Source organism: Molothrus aeneus, chromosome 5 (assembly GCF_037042795.1).
Source record: "Molothrus aeneus isolate 106 chromosome 5, BPBGC_Maene_1.0, whole genome shotgun sequence".
Lineage (NCBI taxonomy): Eukaryota > Metazoa > Chordata > Aves > Passeriformes > Icteridae > Molothrus > Molothrus aeneus.
The window spans coordinates 48,265,373-48,291,309 of NC_089650.1; the positions used below are offsets into that span (position 1 = coordinate 48,265,373).

General features: G+C 35.7%; 1 protein-coding gene across 4 annotated transcripts in view; it reads right to left on the reverse strand.

The window, feature by feature from the left end:
* Positions 1–25,937, reverse strand: part of CADPS2 (calcium dependent secretion activator 2) — a 285,197-nt gene that overhangs the window by 147,481 nt on the left and 111,779 nt on the right. For all 4 annotated transcript variants that reach the window (XM_066550639.1, XM_066550638.1, XM_066550637.1 and 1 more), the window contains exons 4-6: positions 21,391–21,471; positions 19,592–19,828; positions 15,319–15,440 (exon numbers count right to left, since the gene is read on the reverse strand). In XM_066550639.1, the coding sequence (XP_066406736.1) occupies positions 15,319–15,440; positions 19,592–19,828; positions 21,391–21,471 (440 nt within the window). The remainder of the gene's footprint in view (positions 1–15,318; positions 15,441–19,591; positions 19,829–21,390; positions 21,472–25,937) is intronic.

Below are 25,937 nucleotides of genomic sequence, written 5' to 3' on the forward strand. Positions count from 1 at the left end.
CAGTCCTACAGGTGGCTGAACATGCCTGACTCTGAAAGGGAGGTTCACCACAAATTGATCGAATCTTGCACTAAATTCTCTCTTCTTCACCCTGACTGGTTTAGATAGATGCTTAATCTGTCTGTGGTGTGCATAGCTTTAGCCTCAGCAAAGTGGTAATAGAAATAGGAACTTTGACAAATTACCTTCCTGAGTGAGAGAAAACCTGTTTATGATCTGATGATAGATGCTGCAAATTCAGAATAAGACAATGCCTGGCACTACTGCTTCTCCCTGTGGTGGTGCCAGGGGTAGTTTTTGTCACAACACAGAAACGAAATTTCCAAGGAGAAAGCACCTTTATAAAAGATGAGATAGTTGTATTTTCAGTTTAGCCTCCAGATCCCAGTATTCAGGAAGCATGCTGCCTTGAATTTGGAAACACAATCTAAGCACATTGATAGCTGCACCTTCTCTCTCAGCTGTCAGGTTGGCTTGTCCCTGAGCTTCCAGAGGCATTAAACTGTGCATGCCATATTGGACAGCACCACACAAAAAACCCAAGAGAGACTCCCATTAAAATAACAAAACAAACCCAAACCCTCTCTACAAAAGTCTAGTGCCAGCATCGATTCATACAAAAGAGAAGAGAAAGAAGAGGTCATGCTGAGTGAAGGGAACAGACCCAGCCCATTCAATGAAGAGAACACTACCTGCTCAGTTGCTGCAAGCTGAGCAGCAGTGTGGGCTTCAGCATCTGCTGGGGTTTGAGCACCCTAGCATCAAGTTCAAAGAACTTCCTGGAAAGTGGTGCAGCTTTCTTTGGAGACCCAGGCTCCATCTCTGCAGGACACAGCCCCCAGGGATGGGACACACATGAGCCTTGCCCAGGAAGCTGAGAGAATTTGCTCCTTCTCCAATTTAGAGGCACAGGGAGAGACTGATGAGAATGGGAGTAACGTGGGGTCATCCACCTGTTGTTGGCACTTATGTAGTATCAGAAATCACTTTTAACATTGAATCTGATCGCCAGCTTTGACTGACATCTTTCTCTCATCCCTTGTTCCATCTGCAGCAGTAAGTGAAAATCTTGGGCTGAAAAATAATGGTCTGAATCAATTTCTAAGGCTTAATGTTCATGGTAGAAATATTCCATGCACTTATCTGCATGCTCCTGGATGATTAGGACTTCAACTGACTCCCATAGCTTCTCAGGAACATTTCTTTGGAAGTGAATTATGTGTCAGAGCTGATGATCACAGAATTTACTGACTAGGTCTTAATATCATTCCTCATGAAAGAGCTCCTGAGAAATCATGTTCTGTTAGAAAAGGCAAATCCAAGATTGCATCCCTTACTAACACACTTAACGTGTGGGCATCTGATGTTCCCATCAGTTGCCAATATAACAGCAAAGTACACGTAGCTCATCCTTTTGTTCCTTGTATACTATTAGAACACAAGTCTTGTTTCTTGAACATGAAGCTTCATGTTTTTGCAGAGGTATGAATTCATATAATTTGAAATCAGCAGCCAAAAGAGAGGTATCATGTTGATTTTAGTTTGCTCCTTCCAAGAAAGAACATAAGAGACCCAATACTCCAAGCAAACTGACTTTATCTAGATAGATTGAGTTCATCTATATGCTGTACATTTAAAAGCACATTATTATGTTATTATGCATCAGGCAACAACTGAAGCAGAAGTCAGAAATGACAGCCTAATCCAAACTCCAACTTGTAATCTAACTTGTATGAATATTTATGTTAATAAAAATTTGCATTATTTTGTTTTGTCGGTATGAAATGAGGCGTAGCAATAAGAATGGCCTTTCTGGCTGGAGTTTGCATTGTCAGTATCTCCCAATAAACTTCAGTTCTGTTAGAGATAAAATTCTGATCTGTAAAGATTGTGCCATGAATATAACAAGGTACCAGGAACTCAGTATTTATTAAGGATGAACCAAAATAAAGGAAAGACTGAGTAAAGCATGCAGGTGTACATAAGCTAGCCTATTTTGAAATACTCTTTACTGCTCTGAAATGATATAGGTATTCAAGATCTGTCAGATTTTAACTTTGTTTTCTCCCCTGGCTATTTCTTTTATGACAGCTGGCCAGACTCCAGTCAACAAATCAACAATTTGTTTACTCTTCCTGTTTATGAATAATACTTCATTTTAACCAAATTCCATTTAAATGGATATCACACTTTCAGCTTCTATATCTCAGAGCATAAAAAAATATATCAGATTTTCAGCATACAGATCAATTTAAAATTCACTGCAACATACATGCAAACAATAACTTTGAATAAGGTACTGTCCTATCACCAGCTGTGACTAAGAACTGTGTAATTAAATTGCATCAATCTTCCCTATAACGCCAAGATTGTAAATACAGTATTTCTAGACAATAAATAAGATTTTACTGAATCACTTGTTATTTCCACTGTAAAATTCCATCCATTTTCTCCATACTTTTGGATATTTATTCTAGATCTATATATCTGTTCAAGGAGCTGATGAGTTTAATGGTGAAAATAGGTCAGGAGAATACCTAATAATTAATGAAATCAATACCTGAATAGTAATTATAATTATGAAAATTTTGATCACCATTACTGTGATTTCTTGTTTCAACTATTAGATTTTAGGTGCTAGTATAATTACATCCACTTTGTTTCTCAAAAATTTAATTATTTTCTTCCAAAACAAATTTGTTGCCTGTAAAATGCATTTTTTGACCCCTATTAAAGCATTAATATTTCTGGTTCTTGCATTTCTTAATCTCCTGGGAGAGAATATCTCCTTTAAATTTAAAAGCTAAGCTGCTATGTATAGGTCAGACAAATCAATGCCAAATTTGAGTTTGCACCCTGATATTCTTCCTGAAGAAAATAGAGTACTTCCCAGAAAATATTTTTTTCTGAACCACAGACATTGAAGTCAACCACCATACAAAAGATTGTTCACATTATTCGCAAGACAAAAATTTTTAAACTGTTTAACTGAACTACTTTCTGTTTTAAATAGGAACTAACAATGTGGTCTCCAGAATAAAAAAAGCTGCTTTTCTTTATATTTTAACTTTCAACATCAACAACTGAAATGTTTTCTGCATGAAAATAGATCTTACAGCTGACTTTTACTTTTCATACAGCTGAACCTGTAGGTTGAAAACTGGCTTTCTGTGAAAAGAGAAGCTATTTCTTTGTGCCATTTAGAGTTTGTTTGAGTCAAAGTATATTGCAGGTAATTAACTTACAGCTTGCTCTGCATTGGAGCTCCTGAAGGAAGGATGGAAGAAAGGATGAGAGATCAAGCAAATTAATTAATCTACCTTATGAAATTGTTATTTGCAAACAGTGTACCTTTAGTAAATCTTAACTACAAAGAAAAATGCAATGATTTGTGTTTGTAATAGCATATGTTTTAACTAGCAAATGTATGCAAATGATGGAAACAAAAAACCACCTCCACACCTTTGGAGGAGCCATTGATTTTTGAGTACTGGTCCAATAATGTGAAAAATTTTGTTGCTGAAAGTGTTCAGATGGGAAGTGCAAAATTTTAGACAAAACAAGTATGTATCTCATGCAATATTTATATTAAATAACTACCCTTATAGTATGGTTGTTTTTTTGTCTGTTTAAATCTTGCTAGATAAACTGTTCAAAGTAACAATAATTTCAACACTAATTGCTGCAGTGAGCGCACGGCACTTTTAGCTTCAGCCCATGTAGCATACTGGATACCTCTAAAAGTACCAACTTTAAGTCTAAAAAAAGCCCCTAATTCTGCCTCTTCAGGCTCTCATTTCACCACATAATTTTCCTCTGCTTAAATAATTTTTCTGCTTTTACCTACTCATTCTCCTTACTATAGAAACTGTAGTGATTTGATGTTTGTTCATCTTTAACCACAAGCCACAGTCTTTTCACCATATTTCTCTCTTGCTGTCAGAGGTACGTGGGTTGATGTAATAATTAGAGACAAAATATATTGCCAGAGTTTATTTCCCTTCACTGCAAAAGTACCTACTGCCAGCAAGAAGGTGAATGTTTATTTCAGCTGAAGATTTATCACTGTGTTACAGAAACCCCTCTAAGGGAATTTATTCTTCTACTTCAGTTTGGAATGCATTTCATACACTGGAAACAGCAGCAAATTTCTCTCTCAGGTTTTCCATTTAACTCATGGTCTCTGTTAGTCAAAACTTTTTTTATGAGATCATGGGGGTGAATGTAATGAAATTTATTATTCTAAGCAAATATCTAGAAATTTTATTTTAGCCCTATTTATTGGAATACTTTATTTCTGATAAAATACCAACTCTACAGAACTTTTACACCATTTTTTTTGTCCTCAGCAATATGGAAATCTCATTTTTAAAACCAGTATCAGAGTGTATTAGTCTCCTTGGTGCCATCTTTTGCATCATTCTGGGTTTGATTTTGGGTTTAAGCCTTCTACATAACCTCAATGTGTTTCTTAACTATTAATTAAATTACCTTAAGAGGCCTTCTGGAAGAGTTTTCTTATCTGCTATCCAAACAGGGATGTGGACAGAGCTGGAATGAGCAGGAAGACCCACCCAAGCCATTTTGTTAAGCATCTTACTGTTCCACAGGAGTAAGAGATTTACCAGCCCTTCAACTTTGCACATCTTGGAGCTGGACTGAAAACAGTATTTTGAGGTCTCTGCAATATCTTTGTGTTTCAACCATGTCAAGAACCTATACCATCTCTGTTGTTTCTACTTTGTTTAGAAACAAACTTTAACTGTATAAAATCAGGTATCTTAACCCTCAGGGTAGAAATCACACTTGGGTTAGAAATCCTACTCATGGTGCAAGTTGTATGAAATACCAGGAAACTAAAGGATGGAGGAGGCTCAGCACCCCCTGACACATCCAAGTACACTGATACATTGAAGCACTTCAAATGCAGGTCTGAAAACCTTCTGTTGTTAGTGAAGGATTGTGTGAGTGTGGACTTTATGAAGTGATGCATATTACTATGTCCAACTGCACAGATACAGAGAGAGAAAATGTGAGACCGTGAGCCAGGCGCTGTAGCAGCAGTGCAAGTCACCCTACAGCAATTTGACAATAAATCTATAATTTGACGAGGAGGCCCCACTCACACAAATAAAAATAGAGTTAAATCCATACTTATCTGATTTTGGTGTTTTTACTGAGACTCCTAAAGAGAGTATTAGTTGGTGCTAATTGCTACTTGTTCTTCCCCGCTGATACTTGGAAAAATATCACAAGCATTTCATTTTCTCTTCTGAGCACAAAATTACTCATCCATTTGTTAATGATTGACACTGGGATGCTATACTGGAAATCATAGATTTAACTCTAACAGCTGTCTCATACAGCCCAAAAGCATGTTTATTTTTTGTTATGACTACCATACAAAATAATATGAACATTGAAGCTTCTCCCTTTGAAAAAGGGTATTGAAAAGTACTGCACATGCAACAGAAGTTTATTGTGCACCACTAAGGATTTAATAGGGTGAAGACCATTCCTTATATGCAATATTACAACCACTATTTTTATTTATTTAGTTATTTAGTTATTTAGGTATGCATTCTCCAGTACATCAGTCAGATCTGGAATTAATGCTTGGAACCCCAAAGGAAAGAGCTTGCATTTCTATAATGCTTAGAATTGGATTTACATTGTAAATGCTTTCCCTGGAAATATTTTTTGTTTCTTTATTTCAAAATTACTCATTTATTTTAATGGAAGAATAAGGAGCATAATTTGCTCACTCAGAGCAAGCACATTAAACTGCAGCTGAAAAGCAAGGCATAAAGAAAGTTCTAAACAAATAATAAAAACTTTTCACAGTAGAAGCACAGACAAGTTCCACACTCAGGCAAACTGAACCATGAGGTAGTCATGTGTCTGGCCTTTCATTACTGATCTCACCTAATCTTCTTTGACTCTCTTCTTCCCTGTGTTACTATGATTCCACTATTTTAAGCACAGATCTTGAGGAGAACTACAGATTCATTGTTTTACAATCCCTATCGAAGAAACACTGATACTCTGCATAAATGCTTTCTCTATTTAGCTACTACCTTATGGACTGTCAGCTATTGAAGGAGAATGACAATAGCAATGGTTCTAATGCTGAGGTTCCAATCAAAGTGTTCCTAAGGCTTCTCCTGAATGACAGGAGAAAGGGAAAGTACTGTGAAAAGGGAAGTCCTGGTATAAGTATGGAAAGTCACACAATTACTTTCAAATGTCACCTTTGATTCCACCTAAGCTGAGTCTACACTACTGTCTTTTACCCTTCATCATTTACTTCGGTCTATATGGGAACTTTTGACCCAGCACACTAATAATTTGAAATGCAGACTAACAAACCATCTCTTCAGCACTTCCCTTCCAGAAAATTTGTGTCCAGCACCTGCAGCTGCACACACCAAGCAGCCCAGTGCTTAACTTCTCAATTCATTGCTGAGCCACTATCTAGTGCAGTCACTAAAATAAAATGTAAATGTTTGGGTAATCTTTTTCTGTGGATTCAGCAGCAAAATTAAGGGGTTTTAGGGTGATTGTTACAAAACACTGCGAATCCCTTCTTGGAACTTTTTTCTCAAGGATCACAAAGCTCCAAAATGTAATTTCAGCAACAGCAAGGATACAGTGTTTTGATGGAGATGCTATATTGTAATGTTCCTTTATACAACTAGACTAATATGAAAGGGAAAAGCGAATAATCTGTCAGTATGCAGATTTTTTTTTTTCAGGATCTGCTTTTGGTAAAATAATAACTGTTTTAAATAAAAAAATAACAGATCTCAAAATTACTGTTTATCTGAGAGCTAATAATGATCTATGCACAATAATGTATTTATTTTTAGCATATTAATTATTAATTATTAATATATGAAATAATTACTTGTAAAAAATCACAAGAAAACTGAGTGTACTTTTTTTCAAACAAAAAAGTATCTAATAGAAAGCAGAAAAGCAAACCAGAAGAGAGATCCCGTGCATAATAAGCACCTAAGTAAAAACACTCATTTCGGCTTCCTACACTGAAAAGAAGAAAAGTACACTCTAACAGTACAGAATGCTATTATGACAGTATTGTCATTACAAACACAAAACAGTATGAATAAATGATTAGTCTTGCTTTCCCATCTCACTTTAATACAGGCAACCAAGACACAAGCCAGGGTGAAAATTTTCATGGTGTGCATCTAGACTGACACACTGCCAGGTGCTGGCAAGCACTGGTACATACTGAGTGCACAATTCATGAGAGGCATTACCTCCTGTTTCCCACCAAGGTTCAAACCCACCTAGAGACCGATGATGGGCACAAGGGCAAGATTTGGTGATTTATGCTCTCAAAATTTCTATATGCATATTTATTTCACTTTTTCCTTGAAAGAGATAATTATGAATCCATCACAGTACTGTTAAAAGTTGCAACTCCTATTTGCTTCATGTTACTTCGTATTTCTGTGACACTTTAAACCTTCAAAATCTTGTCAAACATTGATAAACTCGCAGTACTTTGATGAAGCAGGTAGATGCTGTCATGTCAGTCTAAAGATGTGGGAAAACAAATCACAAACTAGGCTGACCTACCTGGGCCTGCAGAGTCTACCAGGAATAAGCCAGGAATAAAATCAGAAAATGTCAGTATTCCAGGTGGCATAAGACCAATTAGTGTGTTTTATTCTGAAACCCCTTTTATTGCTCTTTCTGACTCATACTGCTCTTATCAGCTGTCCACACTACCCTGCCTTTGTTTTTGCTTTCCTCCTACTCTCAATACACTGGTATTGCTTTCAAATAGGCACATTAACCTGTAGACTCACACCTTAAATTATGTGTAGTTATTAAGAAATTTCAGGATCTATAAATAGATTTTCTTCATCTGTTCAGTGGGCTATTCTGTATTCTAGAAGTACTGGACTTCTCAACACCTCTGAGGATCAATGCACATACTAACACAGTGACATGAGCATTTGAGATGTATAAAGTATTCTTAGCCTGAACAGGATCCAAAAGCAGAAACTCTGTTTCAAACCCTTTTTCTCAAGATTTTTCTTTACACAAAACAACAACCCTAAACTAAATTAGGCTGTAAAATGTGTTCCAATTAAAACACTGTATCTAATAAAATATTTTCTAATTAATTTGAATGTACCTGTGTCATACTTACAAGACATATAAGCAAATTTTTGAAAGGTCGGTCTCTTCAAATCAAGATACAAGAATAGGATATTTTTAAAATATAAAACTGGGCATTCAGGTCATACCAAAATTTAAGAAGAATCCAAAGGAATTGTTTTTCAAGTCAACTATTGCCCACAAACAATAACTGAACTTTCCCAAGAGAAGACAGGTGCAGAGCACTCTGAAACACAAAATTTCAAATTCACTCTACTGAAGTATTCCAGGAGGAGAAGGGAGGTAAAATTTGAGGTAATCCTTCTCGCCCACCTTTTTCTTTGACAGACCACATCCCTGTAGATGATGCTTTACAGGCTGCCCTTGCCTTCAGCTTGACCCAGCCAGAGACCAGGTAGATATATTAGAATAAGGCTTTCCTGATCAAAACCATTTTGCTTATAAGCAAGATTTAATGGTGGAGATTTGGCTTCACCATGCTACTCATAGCCAAAGGCCTTCCAGTTTTAAGCTGGGTCACACATCTGCATTTGCTTTAGCACGATGTTATAGAAAGCTTACAGCTGTCTGCAAGATATTAGTTGCATTTGTTGTGGATCAGGTGGGAATGAGAATGGAAACAGACACAACTTGTGCATTAAGCAGTGTGGAAACAGTCTTCCTCCAAGCTCTGATTGTTATAGTGAAAGGCCTGGGTGGGACATGCATCTCCAAACCCAAAATTTTCCAAAATGCATTGTGAAATAAAATTGGTATCAGTCTTGCAAGAGACCTGTAATATAATACTACATTTTAAAAGAAGACAGATACATAGCTGTTCTTTCCAGTGGTGCCTCTGGATGAGGAGGGTTAATACTCTATATGCTATATGTATTATATAGAGTATATATATCTAATATACCCTAATATATGCCTTGGTGACATAAGGATTATGTTTATTGTTGACTATCCAAATAGAGCCGAGAATATAACCAACCTTAATTATCTCCTTTCATCCCCATTTCTTCCATGCTATACTTCTTTATCTGAAAAGAGAACATTCCCTTCTAACAAAAGTGGCTTTCATAAGTCCCTCAGATAGAACCGACTTAGACTATTTTGGGAGTTAATCACAGAATCACCATAAAATTTAGGCTGAAAGGAACCTCTGGAGGTCACCTAGTTCAAACCCTGTGCAGAGCAAGAAAAGTTAAAATTAGGTTGTTCAGGTTATTATCCAGTGGAGTTTCAAATGTCTTTTAATATTAAATGTCTGTATATAATTCATATTTCTCTGCAATAAGAGAGAGGAAAAATTTCTTCTACAATATAAAATAGTAATCAATGACAGATCATAAAACCAAGGCATCAAGTGAAACTTGGTGAAACTCTTTTATGTGAAACTTTTCCAGCATTAATCCAGAAGACACACTGAGATAAATGTGTATTCTTTTTCTTCTCCATAATTTCCTTTGGAGAACCAAGGAAACATCAGATACTTTCCTACTGTTAATTTCTTTTTTCCCCTCTTAACAGCTGGATAACAAACATATACGGTATTTAATCAATGCACCAATTTTTTGAAAGATTGTTTCTTCACTGTATTATGTGAATTGCTCCAAAAAGAAACACATATTGATACATGACAAGATGAACACAATGATGGAATTTTTACTTTAGAGAAAATTATAACAACCCTTACACAATTCAGGCAAGCCTAGTTTATGAAAGCAGACAGACTTTGTTTCCTGTCATGATCCCCACCATTCCCCTTAAAATTCCAAAATACTATTAAAGGATCCTGCTCATCTTCACCAAGTTTTCAGCATTGCATACATCAGCACAATTATGTCTCTCAAACTTAAGCCTGTGAAGTGATATTACTAAAAATACACAGATGTTCTTTAACAAATAACCTCACTTTTGTAAATGTTGCCTAAAATGTATTTCCAACTTAAAGAAAACAACTCTGTATGCCAAAATTAGGATGAACTACTTTGCAGTTGATCTGTGACATCAACACTGGATTTGCAGCACCTAGCTGAAAGTAGAAATCTTTCAGAGGTAATAAACAGTCAAAGGAACAGGTGAAAGTAAAAAACCCTGATCAAGAAGCTAAATCCTAAAGAAAATTTATCCTCAGAAGATACATTAGGAAGCATATGAACAGAAAGCTAAGCACAGTTGTATCAGGTACTATGAAAATGCAGTCTTAGTAGTCCCATGTAGAAAATCCCATGCTCAAATATACCCATTTCAATAAAAAAGCACCCAAACAAAGAACAGAAAACACTGTAAACACTGTAAGGAGAGTTAGTCAGCTTGCCAGCAACAGAAGAGTTTGATTACTGCCTCTCTGATCAGCCAAAACTTGTCTTTCTGTCCTGCCCTTCTTCTTATGTGTATTCTCTCATTTTCTATTTAAGAATCCAAGCAATATGAGGCAAGTAAAACTTCTTCATTTTACCTTTTCTCTTGTGCAAAAGCAAGAACATGAATTCCTACACATGAAAACAATATGAGGAATGACTGCAGAAAACCAACAGTATAATTAAAGTACTACTGAATGGAACAAACTTCATTTATGCACATGTATCAGACAGAGAGCAGTAGCATGTGGGAAAAGAGGAGTAGGTGTGCTTTCTCTTCCTTTACACACTGTGTATATCTGTGCTGTCAACCACAAGCTAGGTGACAGTTTTAAGTGTTATTGTCCCCTTGTTTCCCTTAATCAAAAATAAAAAACTATAAAGATGTAGGGACTATGATGAAGATGAAGAAAGAAAACTTCCTGATGCTTGGAACATGATTGTCCAACCTTATAAATGTTATTTATCTTTTTTCCCTTTAGAAAAGTCATCCTAGGCCACATTCTCAAAACATCATATTAAAAAAGTACTATTTTTTTATGAGTGATCATGTAATTTAAGAAAGTCTGAAATTTTATAAATTAGGCCTTTTTCTCCATTTTTAAAACTGCTCTCTGGAAGGTTTTCTATGCAATCTTTAGCTAATGTATGCACAAGTTCTCATACTTCAAATACTTTATGGAATTAATGATGGTAGAATATGGCATAAAAAATAATGTGAGCAGCATTTACTTTATTTGTGCAGTACTGACTGAGGTTCCCTGCCTCCTCTAGTCAGATTTAATCATGCATTCTTCACATACTTCTAACATATAATAGCCCTTTTAATAAGCTTCTACAATCACTGGCAGTAAAATATGATCATCTTATTTGTCTTGTTCACATGAAGAATAAATATCCTGTCTCTATTAAAGTTTTCTCACCATCAAGATATGATCTTTTCTGATTGCATAAGTATGTGACAAGAAAAAGTCACATGCAGTACTAAAAGACAGTATGTTCCCATTTTTTTATTTTTAGGCATGATTTTACATGCCTAAAACATGACACTTTCAAGAAATCACATTATTTAATATTCAGAATGAATAAAAATCAAGGATAAGAAAGAAATGTGGATACTAGACTCCACAAGACTAAAAACAAGACTATTTCAACAACACTTGAAAAATGAAATTAGCATTGGATTTCTGCAGATGACCCCCTGTGGCATCACAACAAAGTTATGCAAAGCTTCACACAACTAAAAGGGCCCTCTGAGGGCTCTGCTTACTGATCTCTGGTAGAAAAGGTCACAGGCTATGTTGGAGAGATTTTCAGCAGGGCTAAAAGGCAGGAAACAGTTGGAAGGAATGAAGAAATATTTCACAGGCAGTTATAAAAATTTTATTGGGTTTGCATGTGAAGCTGTGTAACTGATCTGTTTGCAAAGCTGTCCAAGACATAAGCTCAGTAAAACTACATCATTATATAGCATTTGCATTTTAGAATGACCATTAGTTACTCAGCAAGATGCATATAAGCAGTACTTCATTTAGGTTGCTAAAGAAGAAAATAAAGAACTTAAACATAAACTTACAAAGTTATTATTCAAAGAGAAAGAAAGCATGAGATAAATGCATTAAAAAACAGAAAATATTTACTACTGATGAAAACTGAAAGCCCCTTCCAGGGACTTTAATTAGGCATCTTCCCATTAAGAATGAATACTGTTTCTAGTTTTTTTATTACTCTTAAAATGGCACTCAGGGATTTAGAGGAATACTTATATATATGTACAAAAATACTTGAGAAAATATTCAGCATTTGGAATAGCGGATACATTGTGAATTAAGTGTGCACTTGACTTGTGTTTCCATTAATCTCTCCTCTAAGATCACACTGGCTTGCAGTGGCATTTTAAAACATTCATCTGAGTATCTTATTTTCTCCTTTTCACGGTAAAAGCTTTTGAATTGTGAGTAGTAGCATTGCACTGCATATAGAGATATTTCAAAGATGAAAAAAATAGGCATAAATATTTCTTTATATTGGTTTTTTTTTTTCTTTCTTTTCTAAGTGTAGCTACCAGTTCAAAATGACTGACTACAGAAAAATATCTCCTGCCAGCACAGCAGTCCCCACAGCAGGCTGGTGGTCATCATTCACTTTTCATCACTGTCTCATTCTATGCTTGGTATGAGAGTTTTGGTACACTTTTCTAGCTGCACATCCTACTTAAAATCTGAAGTTATGATCTCCTCCAGCCTCACTGATACTTTTCCATCATATCAGAAAGACAGTACCAAAAATTATACCAATAAAAGCCAGCTCCAGCAGCAGGCAGAGCAGGCAGGCAGTAGCCTCAAGCACCTGACAGCTGTTTTTTCTGTATCAGGAAAGAGAAGGTCTGGCTGTGCTTGCCCACCAGTGCTCCTCCACCAGTGTAATTTCTGATTAAACTCTGCTAAGCCCTCTTGGTTGCCTCCACCACCAATCAATAAAAGCAATATTGCTACTGCAAAAAAACCTGATTTGGCTCTAACAGAAAAACTAAACTATGGAAGAAAGCATGTCCCTTTACATAGGCAGCTTCCTCCATCTTCTTAATGTTTGCTCGTAATTTGCTAATTTCATGCTTGTCTAATTTAATATCCTCCCCCATTGCTTCAAACGAGGTCTCTATCTGTGCTCAAAAGCTAAGTCTCTAAATACTCATAATCATACTGCATGCCAATGTCTCCTAATCACTCTTGCCAGAAATGGAAAAGAGCACAACTCAGAGCAGCACAAGAACTAGATACTTTTCAGAGCTCTATAATCCTTGCCCCTTTAATTACACTGTTTTACAGGTTAGTAGGTCAACAGCACCACTAACTCCCATTTCTGCACTTCCAAACTACAGTTCAGGGCATTTCTCAAAAATTCATCTTCTAAAAATGCATAATTTTTTGCAAACAAATCCATATGACTTTGGTTTGTAAGATATCACTTAGATAGGATAGCCCATAATCTGTCTTTCTCCCATATTCAATCAACTCATGCCTTTTGAGCCTGAAGTTCATTAAATCAGTTTAAAAGCTTGGAGCAGGTCCTAACATTACACCTTTTTCTAGAAACACTTCGGTTGTTCTTGTATTGACTCCATTTTTTCTGGAACTTCATTTTTGCCAAGTTCCCACTTTTACAAATAGGAAAATCAACTAACCTCTTGCTAATTTTTACTTGATGAATCTATACACTTCTGTTTGATTTTACAACCTTTACCTTAACCTGCAGTATGAAATAAGTAAGGCATGAACTGATTGTGAGCCATCCCTATCATGTTCTGTTCACCATCTCTGGAAATAGCTAGAGAAAACAAAACCCTTAACATCCTCAAACTGTTTTCTGAAAGGAAGATAAACATGTCCAAAATTCAAACACTTGTCTATTCTAGGTGATTTAAAGACTCATACCAATGACATCAGAGGTTAACCAAGCGTTTAAAACAGACCTGAACGAGTTCAAGGGTGAGGAAAAAGAGCAATACACCATGAAAAGAAACAAGAACCTTGGCTGTGCCAGCAGGCAAAGGTTGGAGCCACAGGCTGCAGGGAACCATATGAGAGCAACTGTAAGACAAAGGACAGTTTGGAGATGTGCCCTCCATAAAAAACCCTAGTGGGTCTCATGGGACCCTGAACCACCAAAAGCACTCCAAAAGGTCAAAAAATTAGCAGATGATGTTGAATACACACTTACGACCTTGCTTCAATGTGTACATCTGTGTGTCTTTTTTATTATTGCTCCTTTTAGAAGGTCCTCACAGTACATGGAAATGATAAGAATAAGCATTCCAATACCCTGGAGAAGGAACACAGCCAGGGACTGTGACAAATGAATTTTACATCTTGTCCCACATACTTAGTGTTCTGAAAAGCTGTTTGAATATGCTGCTGGCTTATTTGCCAAGGAAAGTTGCCACAGCTAGAATAAAGTCCACCAAATTAGATCTCCTTCTACTCCCAACTGTAGAAGAGACAGATAAAATTGTGCTTCTAATTTTGTCAAAAAAAAATCTGTCTTTGTGGTCCGAATGGAATAGAAACTATCATCCCAATTCTGTAGAAGATGTTTTATCAGATACTGTAAAAACTGCAATTTTTAAATTGTCTTTCACACAGCACACTATGGTGCCAGTAAAACCCCAACATACTGTCTGGAAAGTTATTCACAAAAGATTCCAAATGACATTTTAACAGAGTGAAAAGTGTCTGAAGACAGTGTGTAGGTCAAACAAATCAACCAATTTAATTTCTTACTCCCTGCTACACTAACTGGTTCAACTATAGATGGCATGATGTTATCCCCCTCCAAGTCAGTTTGCTGACTGGCTCTATCAAAAATTAATTGAAAGAACTGGATCCTATAATTTAAAATGAAATAGGCTCAGCAGGTGAGCAAGCTTTGTCAAGATTGATTACTGAGTATTGATTTCCCTCCAATTGTACAAGTTACACTCCACAAGGCCACCTGCACATTAACCTAGAATACATAAAATCACCTCAGGCTAACATCCATCAAGAGGTTTGAATTTTTGGAGGATGTAGACTCTAGTTCTTTTCCTCACCTGTACATTCAATGGCTTTCATTTGGACAGCATCCACACTTTGAACTTACTTCACCCTAGATAAGTATTATTTGTATTTTAACTTCTCAGAAAGAATTCAAGATAACTACTCAGGAAAAAAATCCCACAACCTAGCACTAAGCTAGTTGTAAAAATTGTAAAGAAAACCAGACAAGTTCCCCCATGACAGAAAAGAGATACTGATGCAGCAACAGTAGAGTGGCTTACTGTGGCCTGGAAGCTTCTGCTTGGTCTGTCTGAAGCTTTTCTCCCCCTTCCACTTCCATGGTACAGTAGACAATCCGATTGGGAGCAACTGACTTTAAACCTTGTACTTCCATTATAACAATCTGAGGAAAAGAGAGCAAATAGTTTATCCTTCAGAAAAAAACTACACAGCATAATTATTGCAGTACTAAGCTCTGTGAAGATTAAAAAAAAAAAAAATCCCCAAAATCCCAAAGTCCACTCACTCAAATCTTAAGACAGAGGAGAGTTTTGATTTTTTCTTCTTTTTCCACTTTCAACAACATCTAAAAGAAATTGAAATTTTTGTTCTGTTTCTACTTGGGCAGTGACCAAAAACTCACTCCAATCATTATTTAAATGCCAATAGCAGAATTTGAGACTCATGTCTGAACATAATTCTAAATTTTTGTCCATAAGAAACTGTATCTATTAATCAGTCTGATGGTAAACTAAGTATACTGATCATATCTGGACAGGTAAGTTATGGTGCTGTGTCTCTGAAGGTTGCAACCCTTGAACCTCAGAAGGGATTTGGTGTTGTGCTGAGCAAGAGGCAGGTCAGAGCACTGGCATCAGCTCCTGTAAGATTTTCCCCACTATGCACATCCTTTCCTGCTCTCAGTGCAGTACTTGCAGTCAGGTTCAGTATGCATATGGAGAAGAGGGAGAAGAGAAACAGAAAAAGCCACCACTACCAGCTGTGCCCTGAAAGTTTTCCTCAGCAGGGAAATTTTCAGCTTGGCAGATACCGTAGATTTTCACCTCCTCTAGACTACTCTACACTAGCTCAGAAAAGCCAAATGCAGCTCTACTTTAAATGCGCTCTGCCTTTTATAAATCTTGTCACAGTGTGAAATTATTGGAATTTTTGCATTTCAGATGTTTCTAATTCAGAAGATTTGAAAACACAGTCAGGTTCCCCTGGTTTCTTTGGAAAAGCTGCTTTTCTTGACAGTTCCCTTTGAGCCCATGAAAAGAAACTTGGAAAAATGTATTCTATCAACAGAAACTGCCCTCAACTGAACCTTACATGTAAACCAACATTTGTTTAATTTGTTTTAAAGGTGCCAGAAGTAATGACTACTTTTGGTCTCATTATAGGCAACAGGTCAGCAAGCAACTACTAAAATATGTTGCTACTAAAGTTCTTTGCATGTGTGCCATTTTGTTCCAATTCCAGTAAATTAAACCAGACTTTACCCCCAGCCCCCAGCTATAAAATCCTTTTTTCTTTAAATATCCCAGAATGTTAGTAATAGGTACATGTCTTGCAAAATTGCCAGGTTGTAAATATTACAGTGAGACAACAGTCATTGATCATTTAGACCATTTTCATGTTACCTATAAATAATCAATACTGCCTATTATGGTTCATAAACAATAACAGCAATCCAGGGAGGACGATCAAGTCATCCCTCTTTTCCATTTGTTGCTCAGGAATTCAAGCAGTTAGCACTCAAGATCCTTCTAGGTAATACTGCCTATGTGGTCCTTCCACATAGCAAATATATGTCCTTGCTGAATACTGACTTCATGTTTACTCATTTTTATGTTGATACTTCTTTTCCTGAGTTTCCAACTTAACTACACAGTACACTTTTCTTTGGTAACAATTCTGGATTCCAGCACTGGAAAAAAGTTGCATTTCATTCCTTCCAAAGGAAATGGTCACTAGTGGATGTATTAGCTCATTAGCTGATAAACAACTTCCTAAATGCTTGTCTACTTTTGAAACTGTCTAACAGCTGAAGAATATAAATAAGTCTTCTCCTACTACTATGGATTTTTAATTTTTTTTTCTAAAAAAAACAGGATATTTAAGGAAATATTCAAATTGTAAAAACAGTGGCTGTTGCATGCAGTGAGGCTCAGGAATGTCTCTGACCTTAGTCAGTAAGGTCTACTCCCACTAGAACACTGTTAATATTACAAACACTCCCACTAGAACACTGTTAATTTTACTAACACTCCCAACAGAACACTGTTAATATTACTAAGAAGTTCTACTATTTATAATAACAATGCACAGTGACAGCAAGAACCCTGCCCACTTTACCCAGCATCTAGAAATTTTGGGGTTCTTCCACTCTGTCCTACAGGATGTAGATTTCCTATTCATTCATGTGCTAGTTCAGCAGCCCTCAATGGGGATTCTGCTCATTACCCTACAACTGAGTCCCCACACAAGGTATGACAGAGATACGTTTATGTGTTATTCAAAAGATGTGAAATTGTGTACATTTGAGTTCACATTTTCAAAGAAGGAAGTACCCTGTCTTCTAGGAAATGCAATCAGCACTTCTTATTTGGGCATTTGTACAGAAAAAGATCACATCTTTCATATTTCAGTCTTCATTAATATCAATTCAACTGTTTCCTTCTGCCCTTATACCGTCTGAGATTTTGCTTCTCAAGAGCAAAAAATGCACACACTGTTTGGCAAGAGAGTCAACTTATGTGGTTACTATCATGTCTAAAATGAAAATCTGCCCTACTAAAAACTATCTCATGTGGAGTAATACTTTAATTCTTTGCCTTGCATGGGATGAACTGTGGATTAGTTATCTTGCAGCAAATCTCTTCATTGCTAATGGGGAAAAAGGAAAAAATCTTAGTTCACCAGACCTAATAGTCTACATATCTGGTGGAAGAGCAGAGGGGCTATAAACAAAGCAAAGCTGCTATAAATTTACCAGAAATTATATCTCCTGTCATTTTTCATTTCATGATTGTTTCAAACTTTTACCGTGCTTTTCCCCGAAATACCACATCATTTCTCTCCAGAGGGATAGAGAAGGCTTTTCTTCTTCTTACATCTATCACCAAGCACGCTTTCTTGAAGACCAGAAATATTATGGCCAAACTTTTTATGGTACTTTTTAGATTATTCAGAACTACTCTTGTAATGCTATTTATGGACCATTCCAGGCTTGGTATTCCCCTTGAGGCAGACATGGCACATGTGATGGAGGCACACAGGATTTAGCACAGGAATTATAAATACTTCATCTTCTCATATCCTTCAACACTAAAGACTGCACTCCAGTTTTACATGCTTGATGAACTAAAACTTTTTGGCATATAGAATGATGGATCTTACTATTCTCTGAAAGCTGATTGTTGGGCTTTTACATTATTAGTTAGCAGCATTAAAATTGCATATATTGGGATAAGTTATTTCTCTTTTATACAAATAATTGAAACTTCATTGTCCATATTTGATGATTTTATTCTGTATCTTTAATGACAACATGGGAAAAAATTATCTGACTTTTCAATACATGAAAAACCAGATGCTAGTTTCACTTGAGAAAATAAATATTTAATAGATAAATGATTTTTATTTCTTTTGAACTCTTTAACAATTGAAATATTTATTGTGTAACATTACCTGCTGTCTTAAACAAACTACAGGCACTTCAAGTGCATAACACAAGTATAGCACCTTCTGACCAACAAATACACAATGCACACTGTGGTAATGTTTTGATTCTACTAATATTGAAAGCAAAATATCATTTCTTGGTATGCACATTTGCAGAATTGGACCTGAGTTATGAGGCCAGGCTGAAGGGGGCTTTAATCCATCACATCTAGAGGAAGGTGACCATGGCAGAGGCATTGGAGCTAGATGATCTTTAAGGTCCCTCCCAACCCAAACCATTCTATGATTGTATTCTGTCATCAGAATTGTTTAATAACCAAATGTATTTGTGGCTTCCTCTTGAAGAAGATGAAATCCATACAGATTAGGACTGCATCCCTACAGGCCATACTTCCTGCATAATCTCAGAAAAAACATTTTCTTGAGAAAAATGCCGAAATTTATAAAAAACTGCTATGATTACCAGTAAAGAAAAATCACTGTGTTTTATCTAAACACTTCTAGAGAGAAAACTCTATTCATTTATAAAATTCCAGGAAGGCATTCCTGATAATAACAGTGTTTCATTTTAACATTTAAAATTATACTTAGCTATTTAATAAACTGGAATTCATTTAAAGTTACATTTGTGTGGGAGATTCAACTTCCCACACTACCGTGTGGGCCCAAATGCAACTACCACTGCAAGGGGAAAATCCATCATCCAGCTGTATTCTAAATCCTAATTACCAAAGATACAGAGCATAATTAACTTCTTTAACATAACATTCTAAAATTACCAAGAAAGAACTAATAAAAAAAGAGTATCAAGACAGATATTCTAGCAATTTAAAGCATCAACAAGTTTCCTGAGAAATTTGCGATTACCTCTAATGTGAAGGAGAGAACCACATCAGACTTTGATAGCTGAACTTCATTCTCATCTCCTATGTCCAAGAATGCAGAATTCTGTGATCGCTTTAATTTCTGCAGTTTGAATTCTGGCCCACCTTTAGACACTGGCAGACTTTCCAAATTTGCCATCAGCAAATTCACTGAAGACCGCAACTCTTCTATGTACATGTTCTCCATTTCCCTTGTTACAAATTTTGGGAATTTTCTTTCCTTGGAAAATAAATTTTAAAAGTTAGGGTGAAAAAAAATTTCCCACATTATAGATCATATTAATTTACCAACTTGCTTTCAGTTAAGAGACAATAAATAAGAATATAAGTCATAATTTCAGTGTCTATCTATTTTTATGTCTTCAAAATAGTAATGGAAAGGTGAATCCTGTCCCATAAATACAGTACAGGTAATTTTCAAAAGAAGAAATAAAGTAAAAATGGACCCTTGCACATCTCCCTGAATCATTTAACCATAAATCCAAGCTGAAGAACCACACATTAGGTATTTCCACTTACAGGTGTTTTAAGCATAGTAATTAATAAAATGCCTTTAATGTTACCTCCAAAATTTTATAAACTGACATTTATAAAAGGACCTGTACACTAGTAGTTTTTTTACTTCATCTATTTCCCATGCTACCAATAATAAGTCAATCACATTCATGCTTCTAATATAAAGCTAATAAACTACAACCATGACAAGAAATTCCTATAATTGTTTACTTTATTTTTAATAATGGGTCATTCATTTTGACAGTAACATTTACTTACAATGCACTGGTTTATTTTAAATAATAATCTCTCTCTTAAACATTAGAGATAACTTAATAATATTTTTTTCCTCTGTAGAAGTTAGACAATAGTATTTAAATATTGTGTTTATAACAATAAACACAAAGAAAAAACATACGTACACATGTAGTGAACTCATACAGAGCCAATTTTATGCACATTTTTTTCAAAATATTGAATACTGGATGCTTAGGAGAGTGTAATTCAAGATTAAACAAAAAATGCAAATTATTCTAAAATATATGTTTTACATATAAATGAAAAACAAACACCAATCCCAATATATGCCAAAGACAGGCATCTTGCTCCTAAACTGGACAACTTTTATCGTTATGTGTTATAAGGCCCAACATAAATTTCTTTATATTAAAATCTTTACAGTTGATTTTGTTTCAATAACAAAGACCAAGCAAGTAGACTGTGACCAAAAAGTCCTGCAGCATCTCGTGTGGACTGGCTCACCACACCATGACAGAGCCAGTAAATGACTTATTAAAAAACCCTAAAAATAAAAACAAGTAATTCACAGTTAGAGACTAAAAACACAGGCCAAGGCTCAGGGTTGTCTAGCAAAAAACCCCAAACCCTTAGTGGTGTTTTTCAAATTATACTATATCCTGTGAGGATCTTTCAGATAATAATATGCCCACGGAAGACAAATAAAACAGACTGTTATTGTGTTCTTAAAAGATCTATCCTCTTGCTAAGATGCTTTTCCCATCCAAAGTAAAAAAATGAGGAAAATTGGACTTGCTGTTGAAGGAAATGTTGGATTACACAGGATATGCCTTTCCAAAACCAGGTTTTGCTTTCTCCCTAGCCCAGTTGTCAGACATTCTTCAGAGCAGAAAGAAATGCATCTGCCAGACTGTTTTCAAACAATCTTCTGCTTAATTTTAGAATAAGAAACAGGAAACACACTTTATGGATCATCCCACTCAATCTCATCTGGAGATATGTTTTCGGTACAGGAAAGCAATCACTTACCCTTGCCATTTGTTCTGCCAGTTGCAGTCGTCCATCTAGTTCACGTCTTATCTGGGCTGCTTGCTCATCTCCATTATCCAACTTGGAAAGAGAACAAAAATAAATCCAACTGTGAGAAACGCACTGTATTTTAAATTTATAGCAAGCCATGTAGCTAAAAAACAAGAGAAATTCATTTTCATCTTAAAATCAGTGGAACACTAAGCAAATACACAGCTTTGAGGCTCACCAAGATGAAAGAAATATAATGGCCACCATATAGTCAGAGCAGTCAGGGTTTCTGAAGGGTAACCAGTGCTCCCTTGCATTTTTAATACTCAGACTATACAGAAGAGGTGTTATTTCTTTATAAAAATAGCAGCTAAAATAATTTCTCCATGAATCAGAAAACTGGAATGACAGATTGGCTTAGAAAATGTTTGCAAGGAAATTTACCCTTTGGTGCCATGAGCTCCTGTATAGGCATATACTGGTATATGGAATAAAACTGTGTGACTATGCTTCCTAACAATGGTATTGTTTCACTCACAAAGCTCCTTTCTCTCAGTATTGCCCAACTGCTCACACCAAGGCATATCCAATTTGTGAACTTCCAATATTTTCATACCTACAGAATAGTCAGGACTAAATGTCTGACTTCTACCAGGGAGGCAAAGGGGAAGGACACATCTCTTCACCTCAACAGAACAGCTGGGTCTCACCAGGAATGAGGCTGCCTAACTCATTTTTCACCTGTTTACTTTTCAAGGGCAGTGGAGGGGAGGTGAAGTGGGGCTCCAGCTCAATGCATGGACCTGCACAGCTGGTTAAGAGGAAAAAAGAGCGACACATCTTGCCATCTCACCTGAATAACTGCCAAACAAGGACAAAGATAGAGTTGCTACAGAGGGCTCTCTCTGTCCCTGGGGCTAAACACAGACATGTGACATCTGGGAACAACCCTAGTGCACTTAGTGTATAGCTAAGGCTTAAGGATACCTGAATTGCTCTTGACTAAAAGAAAACTCAAAATCATTAGTGATGCAAATTGGCATAAACTGGTTCTTTAATTGAATCAGATCTCCAGCTAATAAACATACAGTTAGTTTGGCAAATTATTTATTACATTGAACTAAGGTTTTTCAGTGTTTTTCTCACTAAGACTGCTACTCTGAGTGTATCATGCCAATTTGTAACACCACCTCCTTTACAATGTTCCTCAGTTAAATCCAACGCTTCTTAAACCAAAGCATTCATGAAAATTAGGATTCCAAATAAAAAAAATTAAAAAATAAAATAACAATTAAAAATGCACTATCTAGTGCTTACAGGTCAATGTGCTTAATTCAAATGACCATATTTAGAAACAGGATGAAAAGTGTTTTCCTGCTAGTACAGAAGTGATAAGGGAACATGGAATCTGTCACCTGTGCAATCTGTCATCTTACAAAATCCTTGCAGAAACTCAGCCAGGCTACAAGAAAGAAAGAGAACAAAAGCTGATGGCATCCCCAAAAAAGGCTCAAGTTTATACCAGAGAGTAGAAGAGGGATCATGTCCCAGACTGAAAGAGTTCTCCCACTTAGCCTGTCAATAAATCTCCTCCTAACTTGACTGTGAGCATAAACAGCAAAACTGTTCTTCATGAAAGAAAATGTTTTAAGTTTTCAGAATACAATTATGGTATTCTAAAAAATTTCCAAGTTTGTATTCTTTAATTTCTCAAAAGAAGAGACTTATTGAACCTGTCACTGAGGATATTTCTATTTTCCTTTGTATTATAACCACATAATTTTGTAATTATTTTTGTTTTCTTACTATGAAAGCCTGTCCAATAAGAAAAATTATTTTATTTTTCTTTTTTGGCTAAGAAAAGGTCAAAATAATTTTAATAATATATATCATGGCAGACAATTGCTTGAAAATATGTGCTTGAAAGTAATTTCAATGACTGAATTTTGATTTCTGCAAAAAGAAGAGTGTAGGAGAATGGAACAAAGCTAAAACCTCTTCCTGTGCCAATATACAACTTAAATGACTGCCTCCATTTTTAATTCATTTGAAGTAGTAAGAAATTTCACTTCAAGACTGATATTTAGCTATTTTTCCATTTAAAAAAATGATCATTCAAGTTAATGAATATGTAAGCTAATCTTGAAAATCTTAGCTTTTTTTTTCCTTAACTCTGCATTGCTTTTCATCATCTCTTTGCACTTCAGTACTTAAAAATGTGATTTCCCTACTTACTTATTTTAAAACTTTGGTCTTCTTCCCAAAATACTTATAAATTCTATTGAGTTTGCTGTTTGTATGTAATGATGTTTTGTAAAGTATGGAAAGAAGCTGAAGAGGTGAAAAGCAAAGAAGGTTGCTTTACTTGCAGGAAAGAGCCAAGGTAATAATGACTGGTAGGTCATTCACATCTGTCCCAGTAAGAAGTAAAGCTGCTGATATTATTATTTTAGTAGTATGCAAAATGAAGTGATAATCAGAAAAACAGTAACCTTGATATCTCGTTCCATGCAAGGTCATTTTACCTGTTTTTATTCTAAATTCAAAAGCTACATGAAAAAACAACTTTACAAGCAATGCACTGGATTATGAATGTGTACTCAATCATAATTTATTTATCTACTGAATGTGAAGTGAAAATGGCAGTAAGATTGAGAAAATTCTGCAAATGTAAGAATTTGGAATTTCTGAGTTGTGTCCACTTTTTTACATGGGGAAACACCTGATAGGACCCATAACATGAGTGGGAGAAGTGACAACCATTAACATCAAGTGTATCCTTTTCCTTAATTCCGTATTTGAGAATCAGATCCATACCCAAGACATCTGTGGATATCAAGCTATGACAACCATTGGAGTAATTTTCAAACTGTTAAATAAAAACTATAAAAGCATGACACTGCATAGAAATTAATATAAATGCAGAACAGCTACTCAGATTCTTCTCAGTATTGCAATTGAAATTTGGTTAAAAGAAACCACTGATCTGAATAGATTTATAATAGAGGCTTTGTAAAATGGTTTGGTTTGTTGTTTTTTTTTTAAGAACAATTCACATTTACATGAGCATCACACATAATGCTTCCCACTCTTAAATATAAAGTCATGTTATTTAAAAATTGCAGCATTAGAGATTATTGAAAAAGAGGGTATACAGAAATCTCATTTAACAAAAAACTTTTCAGCTTGCTGCAACAGTAATTGTACCATACCCTAGCTATTCACTGATTTCATCAACACTAGAGATGCTTCCCATGTCACTTAAACCTCACATAACCAGTTTGTATTTTAGCAGCAGGGGACCTCAGACTACAGAACACTCTACAGACACCAGAGACCAATTTTCAGTAGATCAGACACATCAGAAGTCCTGACCAAACAAAACAATGTTTCCCCTAAATGCCACATTGGGCGTCGAAAACTTGTAAAACCGAGGCAAAGATATTGACTCCCCTTTTGAGGGCTAGTTAATTCAGCTGGAACACTCCCAACTGAGCAAAAGCTTGAGTAAGATAGGTTTTCTTTCTCCAAATATGACTGTGATTTTTAAAGCTTTATCAGAAAAATCTGTACTTATGAGTGACTACACTTGGGTGCATAAAAAGTTACTTTGAAAAAAAAGACAGATCATCATCTTTTTTTTTCCCCCAGTGGTGTTACATTAAAACAGCTTTCTAAAATAAACTTACCGCCATCAGACATCAAGCTATTAATTAAAAAATATTTCTATTCTTCAATGCTTGAAGTTGCCTTTATTTTTTCTCACTCTGGAAATGACAATCATCTTTGGAGATAGAGTGGGAGCATCCTCAAAATGGAAGTTGCCCAACAATTCTTATTAAGAGGATTTTATTTGCTTATGTAAGTGTCCACTTTTGAAAGACAGACTGAAGTTTTCTACTCCAAATTTCTGCTTTAAGAATTTCAGCCAAAACACTCCCTTGCTTCTGAAGAGACCAGGCTAGACAACAGACAATACACTGCTTTATCCACTATTAGAAAAGTGGTGACCATCTTGTCAAAGAGTTCAAGCAGTACCTTCCTTTGAAGTAAGGCTCTGACATTTAGCAGGATCCCAACTGTGAAAATCAGCTCAATTCTGATCACATTACAGACCTTTGAAAAATCACTTTTGCAGTAGTCAAGCTCCAAACAGCCACTACCAGAGGCTAAATCAAACTGCATTCAGACACATCTTCAAGTGGTGCTGCCCTCTGTCTTGAATCTGCACAAAGTCAATGCTCCTCAGTTTGTCTGGTCATTTAAGTAAGACTGTAAACTTATCAGAGTTAAAAATCACTATTCAGAAACATCATGCTATCTTACTTGACAAATTGTTGCTTAATTTGTATGCCTGAACAGCACAGAACAGAAATACATCTGTTATAAAGACATGAATAAATGAATGCTTCTATATTTTAACAGGTTGGAAAAAGGCAGCATACTTTGCGATTCCTATTCAAATATTTTTTTCTCTTTTAAAATTACTTACAAGGCTGTAATGTAGCAGTGTATTTTGGTCCAAAAGAAAAAAAAAAGTACACTAGAAAAAAAAA